The 22,696-nt window shown below is 58.8% G+C and overlaps 1 protein-coding gene across 1 annotated transcript in view; it reads right to left on the reverse strand.

Annotated features, from left to right (window-relative positions):
* Positions 1-22,696, reverse strand: part of LOC123034833 (Grid2 interacting protein) — a 43,692-nt gene that overhangs the window by 13,549 nt on the left and 7,447 nt on the right. Inside the window, exons 2-10 of the mRNA XM_044452530.1 lie at positions 19,685-19,839; positions 8,556-8,813; positions 5,524-5,609; positions 4,066-4,135; positions 3,805-3,899; positions 3,082-3,274; positions 2,717-2,871; positions 321-418; positions 91-208 (exon numbers count right to left, since the gene is read on the reverse strand). Coding sequence (XP_044308465.1) covers positions 91-208; positions 321-418; positions 2,717-2,871; positions 3,082-3,274; positions 3,805-3,899; positions 4,066-4,135; positions 5,524-5,609; positions 8,556-8,813; positions 19,685-19,839 — 1,228 coding nt within the window. The remainder of the gene's footprint in view (positions 1-90; positions 209-320; positions 419-2,716; positions 2,872-3,081; positions 3,275-3,804; positions 3,900-4,065; positions 4,136-5,523; positions 5,610-8,555; positions 8,814-19,684; positions 19,840-22,696) is intronic.

The raw sequence follows: 22,696 nt of genomic DNA on the forward strand, positions 1-22,696 counted from the left end.
TCTGCATCAGTCTGTCCACCAACCCCACCCCACCCCCTGCCAGACAGTCTGTCTGACGGCTCTGCTAAGATGCTGAGCACGGGCTTTTACCTGCTGGGTTCGCTTGATCTGGAACTGAGGGAGATGCCTGGTGTGCAGCTAAGCAGCTCAGCTTCCCTCCAAAGCCGGAGGTCAGGCGGGTCTCCAGCTCTGCATAGACAGCTGACATCTGGCGGGAGGAAGCAGGCCGCCATCCCAGTGCGGTCAGCGGCAGGCCACCCCTCTCCGCAGGCTGCCCCTTACCTGCCGTGTGCCAGCCCACCCCTCCCAGCATGGCTCACCATTTTAGGGTTGGGGGTCTCTGGGAGGGAGGTCCCATCCCCTGCTTGCCTCTCCCCGGGAGCTAAGTGGGCTGGCCCCTCAGCAGTTTCTCTGGAACCTGTTGGGGAGAGAGGTGGGTGGGTGCCTGCCTGCCTGCCTGCCTGCCTGCGAGCCCCACTTGTGGCCCAGGCCGGAGGGTGGCACAGCCCCTGTGGGGTCAGTCTGGGCACGGACCTGCACACACTCAAGGGCCAATCCTGACCCAACGATTGTGCAAGGGCAGCCCAACCCCTCCTGCAGCGGTGGGCAAGCCGCAGCCCCTGTGTGGCCCTTGGCCATTCTCCACGTAGCCCAGCCAGGATCTGAACTGCAAGCAGAGACCCCGTCAGGCTTCTGCCAAGGCCGGTGTGCGCCAAGAGGCTGAGGGCTGGTGAGAGGCGAGCCGCTGGGGCAGACACGGCTGGGCGGGCAGGCAGGCAGGCGGAGGGATGCACAGAATTGCTTCCGCTGCCACCATCAAATCAAGTGAGCAGGCCACCAGCACAACGTCCAGCATTCCCAGGGTCTGTCCTACACGGGGTGGAGACCTTCCCGAGGGGGGAGCTAGCTCTGTTTGGTGGGGGATTCCATTTGGAATCCACTTCTTGATATGAGCAGTAATCTCTTCCTAACTGGATGAGGCTCTTTTGCTATGGACCTCTGCCATCTCTCTCCATATCACAAAGTAGGAATACGCGAGGAATCCACTTGGGGGGGCGGGGGGGGGGGTCTTGCTGTTAGAAGCTGGGCATGAGAGCAAGTCAGGTGTCTGCAGATGGCCCAGCCCTTCTGGCGGCCATGGTCCCACCCCGGGCCTTCCTGACCTGGAGCCCTCTGCGTGTTCTGGCCGGCATGGTCAACAACGGGGGGAAGCCAGAGCGACGCCACACATGCGCCACAGCGAATGCAGACAGCAGGCTGGGGAAGGCCGCTGCAGAGGCTCCGGACACTTGGCCGGAGAAGTGCACACTGCAAGCAGCCCTGGGCTCGCCACATGCGTGGCGCTCTGGCCCCCCTCCACCCTCGAGTCTCCCGAAAGGGAGCCAGCCGCAAGGAGTCGTGACGGCATCCTGAGGGATGACCGGGAGGGCTGTGCACATGCCGGCAGCTACAGCAAGGGAGGGGGCAGCGCCCACCCCCCTGCCTGGTCTACCTCCCGTTCCACCATCCTCAGGGCTGCGGGCGCAGATGCTTCTCCTGCTGGCTGGGGCTGTCTGTGCAGAGCTGTGGCGGCAGTCCTCTCCCTCTGGCTCAGCTGTGGCTGCAAGGAACAGGAGAGGCGCCGCCCTGTTCATTTGTTTGGAACATTTATATGCCGCCCCATTCGCAAAAAGCCTCCAGCGGCTTCCAAAACCTCAGACGCACCCCCTCCTCTGCGGGGAAGCTGCTGCCAGGCTTCCTCTTGCGAGCCCCGGGCCGCGAGCCCCGGGCCCCGTCCGGCATCCTCAGGCCAGACCGGTGAGCTGCGGCTGCCCCCAAGGCAGGGCTGCAAACCTCTCCCGCCCCCGTCCCAGTGCAGTTGCCAGTCGTTTTGCTCGTTACAGACAAAGAGCGCCAACCCGTGAGGCTTGCATTCGTCTGCAAAACCAGCTCCCCCTGTGAATAAACTCCAGTGGCGCAGAAGCGTTGCCCTGCGCCTCTACCGCCGTTTCCTCGTGCGACCTTTCAGGCAACACTCCTTCTTCCGACGCTCCTCGGTTTAGACCTTCTCCTCAAGGCGCCCTGCTCCCCGTTCCCGATTTCCTCGCGACGCGGGCGAGCAGAGCCCCGTGCCTCTCCCGCGCGGCCCGCTGAGCCCGGTCCTTGCAAGCGCCCTTCCCGTCCCCGCCCCGCGAGCTGCTCCTTGGGGCCCTGGCTGCTCCAGACGGGACCCCTTCCTTCGGCATTGGCCGGCCGGGGCGCGGCGCCCGCAGCCCCGCAAAGGGCGCAGCGGCTGCGGGGGACACGTGCGCCAGAGGCGCTGCGTCCTGCGCCCCGCGCCGAGGCCCGCCCCGCCCCGCCACCGGCTGCGGAGCCCCTTGGGCCCGGCCCGCCGCGGGAGAGGCCGGCAGCGCTGGGGACGCGACGGGGGCCCGCAGCGGACGCGGCACCGCGGGCGCAACGTGTCCGGGAGACCCGCGCCCTTTCCGGGGCCCCGGTCCCTCTCCCGCGCCCGCTGGGCCGGCTGCACCGCCAGCCCCTTCCCCCTGCGGCGCGGCAGCTGCCAGCTTCCCCCCGAAGAGCCCCGCGGAGCAGGCCCCGCTCCAGGGCGCCCCCGGCGCCGCCAGAGTGCCCGCAGAGCTCGTCCCAGGGGAGCGCCGCGCACGGAGTCCCCCGGGCCGCCCAGGCCGCGCGCGGGGCCGCCCGGGCGGGCCGCCACCGGGACGGCGCTGCTCACCAGCCGCAGCCTCGTAGCCCAGGAACCTGGAGATCTTCTGCCGGCAGTGGTCTTGCTCCTCGTAGGTGAGCAGCTGGTAGATGAACTGCCAGATGACCTGCTTGGAGGGCGTGTCCAGGACCGGGTACGCGTCCACGATGAGGGTGTCGATGTTCCTGCGGGGCGAGGGGCAGGGAGCGCCCGGCCTTTCTGCCCCCCCCCCCCCGGCCTCCCGCAGGGCAGGGCCCGGCAGAAGCCCCCTCCCCCCGCGCTGCCCCCCGCCAAAGCAAAGCCTTCCCTCTGGGGCCGCCCGGAGGGTGCGGGCAGGCTCCCACCTCAGGTGGGCTCTGGGTGGGTGGAGAGCTGGCGGCGCAACTGCGTGCTACCTGTGCTGGAAGAAGCTCTCCAGCGCCTTGCAGACGCTGTAGCGCTCTGCGGGGGTGAGCAGATGTTCCAGCTGCTGGTGGAACGTCCTCCCTTGGAACTTGATGCTGGAGGGCAAGATCTCTGCCACCCACTGCAAGGAGGTGAGTGTGGAGGAGGAGGAGGAGGAGCCAGGGGTCTCCACGGAGGCATAGTCTGCACACACACACGGAGAAACCAGTGGTCATGCCGGAGGCACGTGGGTTCTTCTAAGCCAAGGTGGGAAACTGGCACCTGAATCCTCTGGAAGCCCTTGGCATGACCGTCCGTCACACACTGTGATGAATCAGGATCCCCTCCCAAGCGCCTGGCACGCAGAAAGCCTGGTCTCTCAAGAGGTGCTCTCTAGACAGGCAAGTGACGTGAACGGGCACAGTGGCCCGATTGCCCGGCTCCGCAAGCTGCTCTGAGCAGGGTGGCGGCCGCTTGCCGCTTGGCCTCAGACTCCGCCGCACACGCCTTGCCTGGCAGGGTCCCAGATGCCTCCCAAACTCCCCAGAGCCTAGACGTTGGCAAAGGCACAGCCCTGTGAGCCTTCTGGAGAGGCGCAGCCACCAGGGTCCCCAGCTTGGGCACCCTGGGCCAAGAGGAGGGGAGGGACGTGCCCTGCCCTCTCTCTTGCAGAGGACAGAATCGCCTTTTGCCCAGGGGACCAAATCCTCCCATCTGCTCTTCTGTGATCTTACCGCCTGAAAAGCTAACAATGCCTTCTTCAACCACAAGGGTGGGCATTGCCCCACTGCCTTGGAGCATGGAAACAACCTTCTCATGGGAACAATTCCTGCAGGGCAGAGGACAGAAGCTGTGAGACGTGAGGGCAGAAACCTGGAGGGAGTAGCTGGCTGGGCACAGGAGGGGCTGAGAGGAAGCTGGGCCCCTCCTTTTTGTGGGCCGGAGGCGATCCCGGCCCTCCAGGCACAGGCGCAGCCAGGCAGTTGCTCCTTTACCTCATGTCCAGGCCATTCAGGAACAAGATCCGGTCCCCGGCCTTCAGAGACGCTTTGTCAGCCGGACTCCCTGGAAAAGTAACACACGCGGATGTATCGCGCAGGCCGGCTCACAGGGCCAGCCTGTCTCCGGCTACCTTGAGAGCCCCTGCTGCCCTCTGTGAGGAGTTTTCTGGAACACCAAAGGCCTCTCCTTGCCTGTTCCTGATCTGGGGGGCAAGGTTTGCTGCTGAAGTCCTCCCCTCAGATTCTCTCCCTTCACCCCACAGAAGCTTGCCTCTGAGGCGAGGCGTTCCAGCACTCCCCCTTTCTCGCATCAAATGCAGCAGGGGCCTCCCACAGCAGGCCCCACACAGGCCTTGTCCACTGCAACCCTCCAGCTCAACAGCAGGGGCACTGCTGGCCCTCACAATCCCCCCCCCCCCGCTTGTGCTGCCACATAATGTTTTATTTAGCCCATGGTTTGTGGTCCTCCAGGAGAAGCTTTCTGGCAGACAGTCAAATAAACCATGGTTTGTTTTCCTCCTCCTTCACCCACTCCTTCCTTCTATCCCACATGTCTTTGGGGTACTGTAGTACTGGCTTGCAGAACAACTGGGCAGGTTTTTTTTACCACTCTTCTCTGCTGCTTTTGTCTCCTGGAGAAACAGTCCATGAACGACCCATGGTTCTGGGTTCACACATAACTAAACATGGCTTAAACCATGGGTCCTCAAACTACGGCCCAAGGGACGTATCTGGCCCACCATGGCCATCCATCCGGCCCGTGCTGCGGTTTGCCACCCATGGGGAGGTGGCGGCTTGCTCAGTTGGAGATGGTCTCCGAGCGAGCGAGCGAGCGAGCGAGCGAGCGAGCTGCCGCTGCCTCCTGCCTCCGGTGTGTGCACGCTCGCCACTGCCTCGCAGCGCGGGCGGGGAAGTGGTGGCTCGCTCGCTCGGAGAGGGTTATTTATTATTTATTTATTTTATGGACTCGCTGGGAGACCTCCGAGCGAGCGAGCAACTGCCGTGCGTGCCCAGTGCCGCCTCGCACGCGCCCAACGGCACCTCGCCGGCCCGTGGCCCCAGGCACCCACCTCGCCGGCCAGCAACAGTCACTGCAGCCTTTCAACTGGCCCCCATTCAAAAAATGTGAGGATCCCTGGCTTAAGCAGACCAGAGTTCAGAATCTGGATTCTCTTTCTAGTTTGTTCATGAATGGCTTCTTAGTGTGGCTGAGTTGCATTTTGCAGCAACCCAGGTTGCAACCCACTTAGAGGGCCCTTGGGCCAATTTGGCAGAAAATGCCAAATAAATAAATAAAAACTCACGCCATGAGTGAAGAGCGACAGTAGGGCAAGCAAAGAACCCAAGTTGTTCAACGAAAACAAAAGGAAGCGGGACTTCAGGCCACACTGCTGAACTGAACTGAACGGAAAGCGTTGCCCATGCTGTGCAGGGACTCGTAGCGCTCCTTACCGGGCAGGACCGACTCGATCCACACGGGGGCGTGTCCACGCAGCGTAAAGCCGAAGCTCCTGCTGCCCTTGTAGACGCGGACGGTCCTAGGGGAGAGAGCACGTCACGAGCCCTGGCGCTGGTGGGGCCAAGCGGAGCTGAGTGTCCCACGTCTGAGCCTGCCGAGCGTGCGGGCTCTCGGCCCGGTTCCCAGGGACCGGGGGGGGGGCCGTCTCCACATCCTCCCCGTCGGCTGCTCCGGCCGGGCCGGGGAGGGGGCCGGGGCCCGGCCCGGGTGGGCCCTTGGGAGCAGCGAGCGTGCTGGGCAATAAGCAGATCTCCGTGTCCCGCGTGCGTGGGGCCTCGGTTGGGTGCGGCTGGTGGGCCGGCCGCGAGACCCTGCAGCTGCCCGCCCTCCTGGGCCGCCACGCGGGCGCAGCACTGCGCAAAGCCCGCGTGGCAACAGGTGCTCACCTGCAGGCCCGGCCGTTCACGGGCAGGCGAGCACAGCTCGCTCGCCTGACCCGCCTTCGGGATGCAGGCCACGCATGTATGAACCTCCCATAAACTGTCTAAGAGGTGTGGAAATGGGCAAATGCTTTTTTCCAAAATATCATGGCCACGGTGAGCCTTCTGAAACTGCATTAATGTAACACCTGAGTGTGATAGGAAGGAGGCCAGGTGACCAAAGAAGAGGGCCGAGTGGTGGCACGGAAGGGCAGGCGTCGGCTCAGGAGGGCCAAGGAGGTGAATGAGCTGAGGCGAGCGAGGGAGGCTAGAAGCAACAAAAAAGTTTCGTTTGGTTTTTTCCAGTAAAGGCAAGAGAGAAATGGTGGTTCAGCTGCTCAGTGAGGGAGGGCAACTCAATCACAGAAGGCAAAGGAAAGACGGAAGTGCTCAGTTCCTACTGTGGGTCAGTCTTCTCCCAAGAGCTTGTCTGTGGTACAAAGGCAAGGATGAAATAGAAACTGCAGGGTCAGGACTGAGTCTTGAGATTCATGAGCAAATAGTCGAAAACACCTAATTATGTTGGATCATTTCAGATCTGCGGGGCCTGGTGAGCTGCGTCCCAGAGAAAGATTGGACAACCATGTGCCGGGCATTACATGAGCCAAGCTGGCCGGAGCCGGGGGTCAGACTAGCTGGCCAGGGAGGTCCCTTCTGACTCGCTCTGTTTCTCTATCTCCATGAAATCAAGGGCCTGGCAGGAGAACTCTTGGAACCACTTTCTCTTATCTCTGAGCAATCCTGGAGGACAGGTGCAGTGCCAGGTGGCTGGAGAAGGGCGAATGCTGCTGGCTTCAAAAGAGGAAAAGGGAGGATCCAGAGGACTTCAGACTAGCTCGCCTGACATCCGTTCCCGGAAGGGGAGGTGCAGGTAATGCTGATTAAGTCTGCTGGGGAGACCAAAGTGGGTGGGAGCACTGATACCTTGGGAGGCAGAAGCAACATTCAAAGGGACCTTGACAGCGGCCGCACTGGGCTGAGCACAGCAGGATGAGACTCAGGAGGGACGCAGGCCACGGTCTGAACCCGGCTAAAGGGAAGCAAATGCACATTGCAAGGGGGGGCCACTTGGCTCAACAATAATGTAAGCGAGAAGGATCTTGGATTGCTGTAGATGAAGCTGAAAATGAGCCAGAAATGTGATGTGGTTGCAAAAAAAAAAAGGGGGGGGGAATGCTATTTGGGGCTGCATGTATTTCCAGATCACATGAGGTACTTGGGCCCCTTGATCTGTTTAGGCTTGAGTACTGGGTCCAACTTTGCCCATTGAGCCCTGGGCACCACACTTCAAGAAAGGTGCAGGCAAACGGGAAAAAGTTCAGGGGAAGCCCCGCGAGGAGAGATGGAAAGAGCTGGGCATCGGGAAGAGGAGCCTGAGGGGAGGCAGGACAGCCCTTTGCAGACACTGGCGAGGCTGCCGCACCGGAGGCCAGGACTTCTTCTCGATCACCCAGAGTGCAGGACCCGGGATGACGGGCTCAAGCGGCAGGACCAGGTTCCAGTGGACATCAGGAAGAGCTTCCTGACTGTGAGGGCAGGAGGGCAAAGGAGGCCGTGAGCTGGGCAGGCCTCCCACCCTGGAGGCCGTCAAGAGGCAGTTGCGCCCGCACCCGTCAGGCCTGCCTTAGCGTCGCCCAGGCGTCCCGCTTTACCTCTGGGGTAGCCTTCCGAATTCTGCTCCTGCAAGATTAGTGTCAGCTGGCCTGAGGGCTCAGCTGTGGAATGATTCATCGGGAAAGAGGAATCTGATTGCCCAGATCACACCTTTTTCTGGCAGTTCTCATGTCAGATTTATTATAACGTTGACTAATAATGTTTTATTAGTCAAAATTACTCACTGTTGGTTTAATTTCTTACAAACTGCCCAGAGCCTATGGGAATTTGCTGGTAGATAAACGTTAAGGCAAATAAGGAAATATTAAGATAAATAAACATGGGTATTGCCTTCACAGCCGTGCAGCTCTGCCCTTGCCTGCTGTGGCTCCGAAAGGCTGGGGCAGCGAGGAGCCCCCACCGTGTCTCGGCCCCTCCTCTGCACGTGTCGAGGGCCGAGTTCTCCGTCTGAGTGTTTTGGAGAGCAGGGAAGTGCGGAGACGGTCCACACCCCGAGCCCTCCGCTGCTGCCAGCGATCCTCCAAGTTCTGGGGTGCCCGGGGGCGATCACTGCCAGTAGCGCAGCCTTACGGGGAACCGTTCCACCATTGAGAGGGGGCCTGGGGTGGCACAGGACCCGGAAGCCAAGGACGAATTCGTGGCTGGGAAGCAGGCAGGGCGGGAGGGAGGGGGCACAGGGTCCCCTGCCCAGCCATGCGTTTTGTTTTGCGGCCCCGTCTCTTCACGTTTTACTACCTGTTCAGAGGGGGTTAACATGTGAGGGCAGGGCAGCTGGTACTGGGGAGTGACCCGTGCACCTGCGAAATGAGGCGCAGCGCAGCGCGGCTGGCTTGGCTGTGCCCCCCCCCCCCGTTCCTCTGCCGGCCAGCGGGGGGACGCAGCTGCAGCGGCCCCACGCCTCGAGGTCGCCTGCCTGGGGCGGGCTGACTTACCTGCGCGGCGCGCCGGGCCCCGCGCTGCCGGCCGCCGGCGAGGCGCTCTTCCGCAGGCTCTTGCCGCCGCGCTGCTCGCGGCTGCGGGGCACCGAGCTGGCCCGGGTGGAGGCGAGCAGGCGCTCGTGGTGGTCCTCGCTGCGGCTGCGCCTCAGCCGCCCGGCCGAGCGCTCGCCCTTGGCGCGGCACAGCTTGCCGATGAGGCCCTGGGACACCACTTCGTCGAAGCGCTGCCGGTGCTTCCTGGGGATGAAGATCCTGGGGAACATGGCGGTGCGTGAGGCTCCGGGCGCGGGGCGCGCCCCCTCCGCGCCGCTCTGTCTCCGGCCCGAGCCCTCCCTGCCTCTGGCTGACTACGCTTTCTCCCGTGTGGGAAGCGCAGTCGGCTTCCTGGGCCTGCCTGCCTGCTGCTGCTGCCAGTGTGTGTGACAGTGTAATTTCTGGCCTGCGGAGCAGAGAGTATTTTTAAAGCTGAGCTCCCAGAGGGTGTCTACTCCTCCCTGCCGCCTGACAGCAAAATCAGCATCTCAGCGCCCTGCAGCCCACCCCGCCGAGCACGCTGGGCTGCGGTTGGTCCACGGGGTGCCCCAAGCACACCAGCCCCGCGGCCCATGCAAGGGCGCTGGGCCGCCTCGGGCTGTGGGGCTCCTCCGGCACTGGGTGCAGCCCAGTGCCAGGGGGCCCGCAGCACTGCATGCCTCCGGTGTTCGATGGGGTGCCCTCCCGCCCCCCCCTAATCCCCCCCCACTGCCATCTGCTTGGATCACCTTCGTTCCCCCTGCCAAGAGCAGGAGGGAGGGCGAGTCCCTTCAGGCAGGGGGAGCCCGGTCCCTTCGGCTTCACTGCGACAGCTCTGACTTGGAGCAGGCCAGGCCTGCCAGGATCCCGGGGGGGGGGGGGCGGACACCGCAATGCGCCTCTCTGGCAGCCGGGAAGGCGGCACATTCCTTGCGCAGGTAATTTTATACACGCCGATCAAGTGGCTTTTGCCCTTCATCCCGCAGGGACGGTTCTGGCCAAGAAGCACTTGAGGGAGAGGAGGGTGCTGTGGGGCGGCGGGGCAGGGCTGGCTCGGTGCGTGGCAGCGGCTGCCCCAGCCAGACCAGCGAGCGGCCGGGGGGATCGGCCGGGGACTCTGCCCTAGAGCCCTGTGCAAGGGCAGGCCCCTGGGACGCCCGAGCCGGGCAGACCTCTGCCTCCTCCCTGCCGCAGCCACCGGCGCATGAAGCACAGGAGCTCGGCCGCGTGGGGAGAGCTGCTGCACGCCTCGCAAGGGGGCTTCTGCCGGAGAAGGCCCCGGGGGGCCACACTCTCTGCCTCCTGGGCAGGCCCCTCCCGTGGGGCCACCCCACACCTCCCCTCTCCTGTGGGAGGAGAGCAGGATCACGGCCTCACCCCGGCGCAACACAGCTGACCTGAAACAGGGGCGTGTGGCCGAGAAGCCCCGGGGATCCCTAATCCAGGAGACATGCCTGCTCTGGGCCTGCCAGAAGACGGTCCGCTCCCGTCGCAGGCCCAGCCTCCCATGCTCCCTGCCCCCAGCCTCCCCGCTGGCCAGGAGAGGGGATTGCCTCGGAAGGGATGGGAGGGAGAGCCGTTGTGCCCCTTGCCCAGTCCCTGAGCCATGACGGGGCTGCCCATTTCGAGGGTGGGCCTCACTGGCTGGCCCTTCACACAGAGCTGTGCCAGTGGCCCAGCCCCACGGTGGCACAGACAGTTCCCCTCTGATGCACAAAGCCCCAGAATGCTCAAGACGCCCACGGCAATCACAGGCGGCTCCGTGGCAAAGCGGGACGAGGGAGGAGGAGGCATCGTGCAGGAGGGGGCCACCTGACCTAGGACCCAGCAGTGCGGCGATCCCCCGATTTTTCCATTTTGCTGAAAAGGAATCCTGCTGAGCTCTGTCCCAGCTGAACCGTGCACCCCAACCTGTCGCACCAGTGCAGGGATGCGTTGTACCTTGATGCTCATGCTCGCGCTTGGTATAGTCCCCGTTCTTCCAGACTCTGCACACACATGCTCACAACAACCCTGAGAGTTGGGCATCCGTTACGGCCTCGTACCACACGTATGTGCACATGTGGGGAATGCAAGCCCGGACAATTTGTCAGGGTTCAAACTGCTTTTACGCTCAGAGGGCAGGCACAGCCCGATTCTTTTTCTCTGTCTTCCATTTTCACGAAAATAAAGCAGCGCCATTTCCTAATGCTGCATTTGCCCATATTTTACTCCGACCCTGTCCCCAGTTTGAGTAAAGGATGGGTGTTTTAGGAAGCAGGGAATGAAGTTACACCTCCCACCCTGGAAATTCTATTGGAAGGAGAAATAAATTCCCCCCCCCCCAAAGAAGTGTCTGTTGCGGGGAGAAAAACTCTTGGGGCTCCAAGCCGCAGGGAAGGGTCTTGAAAAGAAAGCCTTGAAGCCACTCAGTCCTTGGAGCAAGTGGCTCATTAAGAAGTACATTTCTTTAGCAGGTCGCATTAAGAATTAACACATTTTCATGCTACTGCATTCTGAGGAAATTGTGGGCGCAAAACATCCAAGCTGGGAAAATTAAGATTGTATTTCAGCTACCACTAGAATGGATTCAACAGCATCTTTTTTCCTGCAATAAGAGAGTTCTCCAGTGGGAAGGATCTAGAAACTGCCGGAGAATGAAAGCTTGGTTCTAAAAGTATCCATTAACTCAAACTCCTTGAAAAAAGCAAACAAGCGAGGAGAGGAGGAGGCTGTTTAGCCGATCACCCTTGCTAGCCCATGTGTAAAGAGCCGGCAAAGGGTCCAAAAAAGAATGCCACACTGCACTGCAGAACGTTAATCTAGAGAGGCCGTAAAATCCAGAGACAGGCCTTTCGGAAAAGGGACTTTGAAACACCTCTCTATATAAAAGGTCTCTGGGGATCTTGAGCAGTAAATGAAGACATGCTTATGTGTTACCTGAAATGACCTTTCAGAAAGGATGCTCCAGGTTGTAACCCAGATGCAGGTTCTGGTCCCAGCTCAGAAGAAGGCTGCAAGTTTGATCAGGGCCTGGTGTCTGTACAGAGTGAGCAACACCAGTGCCCATCCGGGTGAATTTTGGGAGCCCGCACTGCATTAATACCCCTTGGATTGGCAAAATTTTGGCAGGAAGAGCTCGGCGGGCACTCAAAGGGTGCCCAAGGTTGGAAGGGGCCATGCAGCATGTGAGCTGATTCATCTGAAGCCCAGAGCAGCAACCCCCGGAAACGCCCTGCGCCTGCTGGAGCCAGTCAGGGCAGGAGGGGGCAAGGCAGGGCGCTGGAGGGGGTGCCTCTCCCCAGACATCCCAGCAGATCTCCGCTCTTCCATTCCACAACAGCCTTCTCCAGCCTGCTGCCCGCTGGATGGGATGGACTGCAACTCCCATAATCCCCCAGTCAGCAGGGGAGTTGCCCTCCGGCACACAGGGAGGGAGCGAGGCTGGGGATCCAAGCGCCAGCCTCAAATGGCTGGGAAGTGGCTGAGCTGCGCCGTGCCGTGCAGCCCCCCACCCACACACACACACACCACTGTTCTCCCGAGCGCTGTCCCAGACACACACAGCCTGCGGGGCGGCCGCGGTGAAGCAGGAGACCAGGCACAGCAGTCTGTGGACCCCAATCCACAGCACAGAGTGGCCATGATGTGGGCCCTGAAAAGGGAGGCAGCAAAAAGAGGCAAGACCAGCATCTTTATACATGTGTCACCTCAGTGGGTGGAAGCATGCCAGCGTTTGCATTTCCCAGAAAACTTCAGAATGAAAAAGTAGCACATTTTCTAGTCTATGCAGAGCACTCAGAGTGACTGTGAAATACTGACATCGATAAAGACAAAGCTACTGGAAGTGGGCTTCTTGCACAACTACCTTGAAAGTGCAAATGTTTTCCAGTTCTCATGATCCTAAGTGTTTTTCCTAATATGTTCCCTCTGCATTTTTCCAGATGAAGACATCTTCAAAACCCAGATGCTTGCATGCTGCTATACCTAATCTATGCTGGGTCACTCATTTTGCATGAGTTCATTCCTTGCAACTTCAGGTGCTTTTAAGGGGCAGGGGAAGGGGGGGATAGTGCAGAATGCCAGTAGAGATACGACGTTCTCAGAAGGAAATGATACTCAAATTAATAGAGCCAAATAATACAGTCCTAGGATCACAGAAGCAGAATTACTATTGAAAAGAACCTCTTAGAAAAGAGTCGGAACCTTTGCAATTTGCCTCCAGATTTAGAATGGCCCCAAATCACCAGCACAGCTGGATGCCAGCAGCTGCCCGCAACATCTGGCTACCCTCTGACCTTGCTGTGACATTAACCCACCAGAAACAAGTGGTCATTTTCATGACGACCAGAGGCTAAACCAGTGTGGGATGCCTCAGGACCCCGCAGCTCTCATGGGAATGCACCAAAAGTCACCCTCTGAAGGTAAAGTTTCTCTTGTTCCTCAACTGGTCCCAAATACCTAATCACCAATTTACAGCCACAAAGCTTTTTCAAAAACTGTGTGCTCCAGAAGATGCTGAACCATAACAAACTCTTGCAGCGTGTGCTCTGCCTCACTGCAGAATTCAGCAGCGCCAGGGAGAAGGCACACGGAGGTTTCCACATGCAGAGACACACAGCCTCGAATCTTGGAGAACGGACGGTTGCCACTTACCCGAGGCAGCTCATCGCTCTTCCTTGTTGCTGGTTCCCCACATGCTCGAGCAGAGGATAACACTGTGCCCTTCCCCAGTGCCTGCGAACCATATGGCAGGGAGGGGGCCGTGCGTGGAGGAGCACAGCGAGAAAACAAGGGCAGCCCGTGCTTTATCTCCACAGCCAAACGGATAAAGCAAATGCCAGCAAATTAAAATCAGAGAGCTTAATTCTGGATAAATGGGCCAAAAGCCCCCAGAGCAACCAGCAAGAAAGGAAAAATAGATAAACACACAACTCCGGATGGAATGGGGGGACCCAGCCGAGTGCTCGGGATTGGGGTGGGGGCTTCCTTGTGCAGAAGGGGAATGGGGCATGTAGCAGGGCTGGGGAGCGCCAGGCTCAGCTGCCGGCAAAACGCTTTGCGGGGGAGCTATTAAACCTCTCAGGCAACGGGGAGGAACCGTGCGGGCTGAACACAGGAGGCGCCCACAGCAGCAGCGGGGAAGGAGCTGGCCAGGGCTCCAGCAGGTGCCCAACTCTCTGAGGGGCCTCTGAGCGGAGTCGCTGGGAGCACTGCGGCCGGGGGGCGGGGGGCACTGAGAGCGATGGGACCAGGGGAACCCTCACCCCACCTGTGCTTGCAGGTGCCCCCCTTCCTCCCCAAAGGAAAGGGGCAGGGAAGCAGCCGCAAATCTCCCCACAAGCAGCGGGGCTGACTTTCCGGAACTGGAGCAGAGCCTGGGAACCCACTGCAGCAGCCACGGCTGAGGTCTAGGAGAGGTGAGATACAGGCACGCACGCACAATGAGTCACACTCTCCCTGTGGCCGCGTTGTGTGACCTTGGGCTCTCTCCCCCCCCCCCGCCCCCTCTGTACAACGAATGCATTCGAGAGAACTGCAGTTTGGAAAAGGTATTGCACTGCCATCAGGTGTGGTGGGGAGAGGGCCGGAGGGCAAGGGATCGCGGTGTGCGGAAGCCAGGGGTGGCGTTGGCGCGCTCTGCCTTCTGCTCTGGGACTTGGACACCTGTATCCTTGATCCATTCTTTGCCCATTTACACTCTGCCCCTTGGCCTGGGGCCACAGGGAGGGGGCAGCGGGTCTGCAGGAGTGGGAGGGAGGCCCACTCGGAGGGTCCGCCCTCCCATGCAGATGCAGAGCGGGCGCCTCCTGGGGATGCTCCTGCCGGCGTGTCCCATGACCCTCGGCTGGCTTTTGGAGCGGGGAAACGCGGCGGACCAAGTGCGGCTGCCCCACCCCGTCTCCCCGCCGGCTCGCCGGCCTTTGGCGGACGGGGGGACGGTGAACGAGCGAGCGGGGAGCTTGCAAGGCGCCCATCAGCGCCCAGGGACTGCAGCACCTGCGCCTGACCCCACCGCAGGCCTCACATGCCCAAGGGCAGCCTGCATGGCCAGCAGGAGGCACGAGGAGGGAAGGGCCGGCGGGGGCCAGCGAGGGAGTGAGGGCAGGCTAGGACCACCACCTGAGGAACTCTGTCCAGCAGCCTTCCCCACCCTAGTGCCCTCCACGTGGCTTGGACTTCTCACTTCCCATCAGCCCTGGCCAGGGTGGCCAGTTGGCAGGAATGCTGGGAACTGGAGGCCAGTGCAGCTGGGAGCCACCGGGGCCGGGGCTGTGCCCAACAGGCTTCTCCTGCTGCCCTCCAGCTGCGGGGGCCAGCCCCAGCCCCCCGCGGGGAGCGGGAAGGGGGGGCTAGGGTGGAAGTGGCCCTGCTGGGTTCTTCTGCATTTGTGCACATTTGTTTTTAGCTCACTCCGCTAAGCGAAGGGGTGAAAGGGTAGGGATGCCGAGAGACAGGCGGGAAAGACTGACCACTCCTCCCCTGGCCCTCCCTGCGGAGAAAGGGTCCCTCTGAGTGCTCCTGTGCGCCCAGGCCATGGAGAGCAGCACCCCGCTTCCCCCACCCAAAAGCCAGTGGTGGAGAGCCCCCCACACCCACCTTCCCATGAATTAGCTCCTGGGAAGGGACTGTGATGTTTTGTAAGGCCATAGAATATAGTGCGATTTACTTCTGAGTAGACATGCATTTCAGTGAGTTGTTTCCTGAGCAAGAGGGCAAAGCAGATAATTGGGAAGTCTTGCAAAGAGCCCCCCCGCCCCCGCCCCAGGAAGGCAAGGACAACCCCTGGTGAGCCCATGCACAGTGAATGGGAGGGAGGGGGAAAGTTGAAATCAAGCTGGTCAAGCAAATTCCAGACTGGAAAGAAGGGGCCACATGACAGGGGCTGAAAGGGAGCCATGTCCAGGGTGCAAGCCTGACTCAAGCCATACGGGACTCGCCTGAGTCCAAATCCGAATCCTGTTCACACGCACAATGAGCCACGGATCGCTGTCCGAGGTCCTGAAGGACTGGTCCCCAGCCAGTTCTGACTCTCCGCTGCTGTTTTTTGTTAAAAGACGTGTGTGAGTATGAGAGAAAACGAGCTGGGAGACCCCATCACAGACTTCCTGCACCCTTGTGAAAGAAAATTGTGAAAGAAAAATTGCTTTAAGGAAATCAGGTCCACTGTATCTCATTCCCTCCCCCACCCCCCCGGTCTTTGGTTCCAGCACGACCCGCATTGTGGTCTCTGCTCGTTACAAGCTTCCTTCATATGCTGCTTTCACTCCAGCTTCCCCAGACCATGGGCTGCCCATAACTCCCAATGAACAACCAGGGAGGTGCTCCTCAGGCCCAGCAGAGAGAGTGCCCGGAGCTTCCAGGAAGCCAGATGGCAAACCACTCCATCCCGAGGCAGGTTTTTCCCTTGTTCGTTTTGGTTTATTTGGTCCAATTAGATTAGACAGTAGAAGTTGTTTTGCAGCAGGTGGGGGGACTGAGGATTTCTGCTGCAGATTAACTGCCCCACGGAGTGCCAGTGCAATCCCTTTCATGCCAAGCAACTTGGAGGGATTAGGAGCAGCTGGCCTGCGTCCATTAATCAATTATAATCTGGGTCAGACTCTGCCTCTGAGGTTTTCACAGCCACTGGAAACTACTTCAGGAAAGGCCCCAGGCTCAAATTTGGGCTGAGGAACTTATTTATTTATTTAAAGTTTTTGAATGCCGTGCCCTTGCTATATAGCCTCGGGACGGCTCACAGAAATAAATATAATACAATTAAAACCCAGAAACACCCTGGCTGCACAATTAAAACTATAAATATTAGACATTGTTAAAATATTGTTTGAATAAAAAGGTCTTAGCCTGGCGCCGAAACAAATAACGACGGCTCTGGGGAGCGCATTCCACAGATGGGGCGCCACCACAGAGAAGGCCCTGCTCCAGGTGCTTTGCCTCCTGATGTCTCTCCCGGAGGGCCAAGCCTCTCAGGCTTGTCCTCGTATTGCGTTTCCCAATGCTGGGTTTCCCCATATTGAGTAGCTGCATTCTGAGGGTGGACCCACGAAACTCTGGTGGTGCCCAGGGCGGGGAATCCAAACACACGTGCTCCCCATCAGCTGGCTCTGCCCCGCTCCACCTGCCATCACCCACAGAATGCAACCCTGCTGCTTGGGGATGCAGCTCCCCCACCTCTCGTTCTGATGCTCAATGAATGGGCGTAATTAGTGGCATTTTTAATTTCACTGCAGGTTTTTAGAAGCATGGCTCTATTTTTTTGGAACGTGCATCTTCTCTTCTGGAAAAATGTTCTTGCTTTTGCAAAACATGCAAAGCTCAGGCCAGGAGACTCCACAGACCACAGGCTAGCAAATGGGATCTGAAGACGGCGCGGCCTTCCACACATGATGCCCCAGCAATGTTCACAAAAATGCAAGTGCGGGCAGGGGGCCCCACGAGAGGAACAGCGGGAGCGCTGGAGCAGTGAGTGCCCACCCCCAGGGGACAAGGGAGGGCGAGGGGCTGTGAGGCCGAGCGGTGGGACTGCAGCGGCTCCGAGCGAGCGAGCGGGCGAGCGGGGCAGGCGCTACCGGGGCAGCAGCAGGCGGAGGCGGAAGAGGAGGAGCAGCTCCCTGGGAAGGGGCGGCAGTGTGGCGCGGGCGCACGGGAAGGCGCTGCCCCGTGGAGGCGGAGGACGAGCCTGGAGGGCAGCCTGCTGGGGCAGGGCACGAGCCCCCCACGCCACACTGACCAAGAGGCTCGCGGTCCTGCAGGCATTGGCAGTGAGAGCAAGGAGCTGAGGTGGGGGTCGTCGTGGGAGACTCCCTCTGGCACGGGACGGAAGCGCAGGAGGTCAGGGAACCCGTGCGATCGGTCGCAGGCCGTGCTGCCCCCGTGACGACAGGTGGGGGATGCAGCTCCGATCGCCAAGGCGCCTGGAACCCCCAGGCGGCTGCCGCTTCCTCCCGATGCAGATGACACTGCCAGGAGCAGCCTCGGCGAAGTCACGTCAGACTCTGACGCCGCAGGGAGGGGAGTCAGGAACTTGGGGGCCCAGAGAGTTTTCCAGTTCTTGGAAGAGGAACAGACTGGGAAAGAAAAGGACTTCAGGGGAATGCCTGGCCATGAAGGTGCTGCTGACTTCAGGGGAATGCCTGGCCATGCAGGTGCTGCTGACGTGAAGTCTGGATTCTGGGACCACGGGCTGTGGTTCCTGGAAGACGGGCGGCTGGCAAGGGATGGCCTGCACCTTGCAAGGGCAGGAAAGAAGGTGCTTGGCCACAGCAGGGAGAAGTTTACCAGGAAGGCTTTGAACTGGATCCTGCAGGAGAGGGAGGCTACACCTGGAGGCAACGGCAGGCAAAACAACAGAGGGAGCAGCTTTAACGGTGCCCAGTAAGAGTCTTCCAAAACATCTGGGAAAAAAGCTCGAGTATAAAGTACATGGGCTTCAGTGTCTATATACTAATGCTCAGAGCTTGGAAAACAAACAGCACAAACTTGAACTCTTAATACAGAAGGATGAATTCCTCCAGTGGGATGGCTCCCATGACTGGAATTCAACAACTGAAGGATAGAACCTGTTCAAGAAGGACAGAGAGGGAGGCAGAGTTGCGCTGTCTGTGAAAGAGATGTCTCTTCGGACAGAAATGCAGGGTGGTGCTTTCAGTATCCCCACTGAGATCATACAACTGCGTGTCCTGTAAGCCGGGGGTTGGACCTGAGGGCCCCCTGGCCCCTTCCAGCTCTACTGCTCTGTGATTCTACACTTCTGCCCAAGTCCAGCATGAATCTCCGCCTGACTCCTCTTACTTACTTATTTATTTATTTATTTATTTATTTAGAAAATTTCTATGCTGCCCCATTCACCGAAGCCTTGGGGCAGCTCACAAAGATATCAATTAAAATATAATACAATAAAATATAAAACAAGTTAACAATATAAAATAAAATAAGTCGCCCTGGCCGAAGAATAAAATAAATAAATAGTATTAACAGTTAAAATGACGTTTGAATAAAAAGGTTTTCGCCTGGCACCGAAAAACAAATAACGACGGCGCCAGGCGGACCTCTCTGGGGAGCGCATCCCATAGATTCTTCCTTTTACTGAGCAAGGCACAGCTCTGTGGAGGCCCAGAAGAGCTTTGCTGTGATTTCATGTCTATTTCAAGCGCATGCTGGAACTGGTGGCCATCCCTTTTGTTTAGCCTGGTGGGAACAATGGTCACAGATTGCAAGCAAGAGCTGGGAAAACAAAGTCAGATGGATTGCCTAATGACCAGCTGGGGCTGGAAAGGCTTGCAATCCCATCCGCTGGCCTCGAACCCTGCCTGCGCCTCTGCAGAGCATCCCCACAGATGCAGAGGAGAAAAATGCCTTGCCCCCGCCAGCCTCCCGGGCACACACTGCCTCTGCCTGCCCTCTCCCCCCGCTCCTGAATCATTAAGTGGGGGGCAGGAGGAAAAGTCGCACGAGGTCTCACCTCAGACACAGGGGCTTCGGGGCTCCTGGGGAGCGGCCGCAATCCAGGACCAGCCCAAGTTCAGCGTTTACTTACTCCCTGGCCTCAGGACGCTACACTTTGCTGCAGAGGCGGCAGGGGAAGACCCTGAAGGACAGCCTGGGCCCTGGCAGTTCTCTCTGCCTGGTGGCTTGCTGCCTGCCAAGGCAAGAGGCACCTGCAGCAGGGCACCTGTGTGGCGCAGGGGGCGAGAACCGGGGCAGTCCCAGTTCTGGTCCCCAGCCCAGTCAGGGCTGGGAATGGCAAGACGGCGCCTGGGGAGCGGGAAGGGGTTCCGCGGAGATGAAGTCTGGGCTGACCTGAAGCCCAAGCCCTTCCAGGTCAGTCACGAAGCCAACGGATGGCTTGGGCAACAGGGCCAGGAGCAACTGACACCCGAGGGACATTCCAAATGACCCTTCAGGGGCTAACCACCGGAGCCCGAAAGCCAGCTCAGCACCTCTCTGTGTCCGGATCCAGCCTTGGCACAGCAGGCCCTCATTCCTTGGGACTGAGGGATGTTCTTAAGGGAAACCTCCCTGATCATGCTGCTGCTTGTCCCAAATGCGCAATCCCACAGGTTCATGCCAGCACTGAACCACTCCTCCCATGTCCCTGCAGGTCCCCCGTTTCTAGGGAAATGCATTACCTGATATTTTCTATGAGGAGCTGGTGGGAGTCCTCGGTAAGGATGGTGGGAAGGGCACGAGCCAAGCAGTCAGCCTTCCTTTCAGCGGCGTACTGCTTCAGGACTGTGAACATCCTCCCTTTTACATCTGGCCGGTCGCCCAGGATCTCTTGCACCTGCAGGAGAAACAGCCAGATAGGGAGTAAGAGCTTCCTGCCTGCCTCATTCTGACCGACCAAACGCCACGGGTCCATGGCCCGCCTCCAGCCCATTTTTTGCAAACTCGTCCTACCAATTCAATGAACTTCCATATGTCACCGAATTATTACCATTTTCCCAGTTCTCAGCATCTGTGGGCACATCGTGAGCGGAGCCGGCTGGTGCCGGAGGTCAGACTAGATGGCCCGGGAGGCCCCTTCCGGCTCGCTCTGTTTCTGTGTGGGATTCACTGCTGCGCAACCTTGCAAGTGCCTGGCGAACTTTCCTTTTGCAAAATAGAAACTTTTCAGGAGGTGGCCAACTCCCTAATGCCACCATGACTGAGTTCCATGTTATGCATCTTTGCTCTCCTTCTTTCTAACGTCTTGAGGCACGGGCATACCTCTAGTGCTCCCCAGCAGAGGGCAGCAGAGAGCCCCAAAATCCAGCTGCATTCTGTGGAACATGGCACTCCACAAGATGTGACTTGTTCAGCGAGAAAAGCACAATGCCAGCTCTTTTTTCCTTCTAAAATGTGAAACATATAATCAGCTCCGTATCAACACGTCTCATCTTCCATGGCAGACGCTGCTGCTTTGGCATGGCTGCCAGAGCCTCAGCTGGCCTGGGGATGTCATGGGCACCCCCAGAACGTACCAGCAGGCAGCCTCCGCTGTGCGCAGGCAGGGCCAGGGTGCGGAGGACCGGGGGCTCTTCCCCGCGTGGCCAGGCAGCGCTTCCCTGCCCGCAGGCTCACTTCACTGCTGTCCAGCAGGCCTGGCAGCCATCCGGCATCCTTTCAGGCTCCCCGCAGAGCAGCATCACTGGCCAGGAAAGCTTTTTGAAGGGAAAAATTGCAACTTGGATGCAGTTGAAATCCTGATTCGTAAGACTCACTCAGCTACAACTCTGTCAATTAATTTTTAAGGCTTGGCTGCAGCTCAAGGCTACGTGAAGTAATTCTTAACCCTTGGGAGCAGAGCAGGGCCTGTGAATCACTCTGTCAGGACACGGTTGCTTATTCAGATCATTTTCCTTCAATCTGCCCTTTCATTTTTTCTCTTTTTAAAATAGGAGCCATCTGGTTCCTGACTCCCAGCTGAGCAGAGCGGAGGAAGCTGCTCTGGCTAGTCTAGGTCACTGGGGTAAAAGCAGCCGAGCTCCCAGGGAGCCCACGCAGGAGTCTGGTTCGGCGGGGGAGGTCAAGGGGGAGGTCCCTACCAGATGCACCACTGTTAGATGGGGAACATGTGGCTCAGCAATACTGCAAGGAGTTGTGGATCACAAGCTACGTGTGAGCCCAGAAAGTGATGCAGCTGCAAAAAGGGCACATGCTATTTTGGGCTGCATTCATAGAAGCATCGTTTCCAAAACACGTAAAGTACTAGCTCCACTATACACAGCACTAGCCCGGCCTTCCCTGGAGCCTGTGATCAGTTGTGTGCATCGAAATGCTAAAAAGATGCAGACAAGCTAGAAAGGGTCCAGAGGAGGGCAGCGAGGATGATTCCAGGACCGGAGGCAAAGCCCTGCAAGGCAAGACTGCGAGACTGAACTGGGCACGTTCAGCCTCAGGAAGGGAAGACTGAGGGGGGATATGACAGCACTCCACAAGTACCTGAAAGGCTGTCACAGAAGGGAAGGACAAGGTATCTTCTTGTCCATTCCAGAGTGCAGGACACGGACAAATGGACTTAAGTTAAAAGAAACCAGATTTAGACCAGACACCAGGAAGCGTTTCCTCCCTGCCAGAGCAGCCTGACAATGGGACCGATAACCTGGGGAAGCTGTGGGCTCTCCCTCGCTGGAGACTTTCAGAAGGCATCTGGACTGCCACCTCATGGGAAGGTGTGACTTCGTGTCCTGCCTCAGCAGGGGGTTGGGCCCGACGGCCTTCTGGCCCCTTCTGACCCTACTCTTCCAGGATTCTGATCCCTTAAAACCACTTTTTTAAATTCTAAACAAATTTCAGACCGCTTTTGAACATTTTCCTCTGTATCTATATATCAGTATGGAAAGAGGCTTAATTTTCGTTTTATTTTTCGTGAAGTCCTATCTCACGAAAGCACTAGAATCCTTTGAGTGTCAATAAGCATGTAGACGGGCAATTCAGTAGGCACTGTTTACCCGGACTTCCAAAAGGCTTCTGACACAGACCCTCACCAAAGGCTCCCGAGCAAACTCAGCAGTCGTGGAATAAAAGGGGGAGGGGTCCTTCTACAGACCACAACCTGGTTGAAGGGTAGGACTCAGGGGGATGGGAATCCACAGCAACTTCTCCCAGTGGAGTCCCGTCACCAGTGGAGTCCCACCGGGTCCGTATCGGGAGCAGCACTTCCCCACCTGTTCGTAAATGATCTGCAACTAGAAGCAGTGAGGTGGGCCGCGTTTGCTGACGACACTAAACTTTTAGGGTGGTTGAAATCAAAAGGGACTGAGGTGCTCCAAAGGGATTTCTCCAAGCTGGGAGAAAGGGCACCAAAATGGCAAATGCCATTCAGTGCAAGCAGGCATAACACAACGCATGTCGGGGGAAAAGTCCCAACGTTAAGTACGTGCTGGTAGGGTCCAAAGTGCCCAAGCAGGAGGGGGGGTGGACCACTCGATGGCAGTGTTGTCCCAGTGTCCAGCGGCTGTGAAGAAGGCAAACTCCACACTGGGAATCATTAGGAACAGAATAGAAACCGGAATTGCCAAGATCTTTCTTCCCTTAGACAAATCTTTGCTGCAATTGAACTTGGGATATGGTGTTCAGTTCTGGTTGTTTCACCTGAAAAAGTGCGTTACTCGGTTCAGAAAAATACAGAGAGAGGCAACGAAAGTGATGAGGGGGCT

This window comes from Varanus komodoensis, unplaced genomic scaffold (genome assembly GCF_004798865.1).
Source record: "Varanus komodoensis strain SLA01 unplaced genomic scaffold, ASM479886v1 scaffold73, whole genome shotgun sequence".
Taxonomy (NCBI): Eukaryota; Metazoa; Chordata; class Lepidosauria; order Squamata; family Varanidae; genus Varanus; species Varanus komodoensis.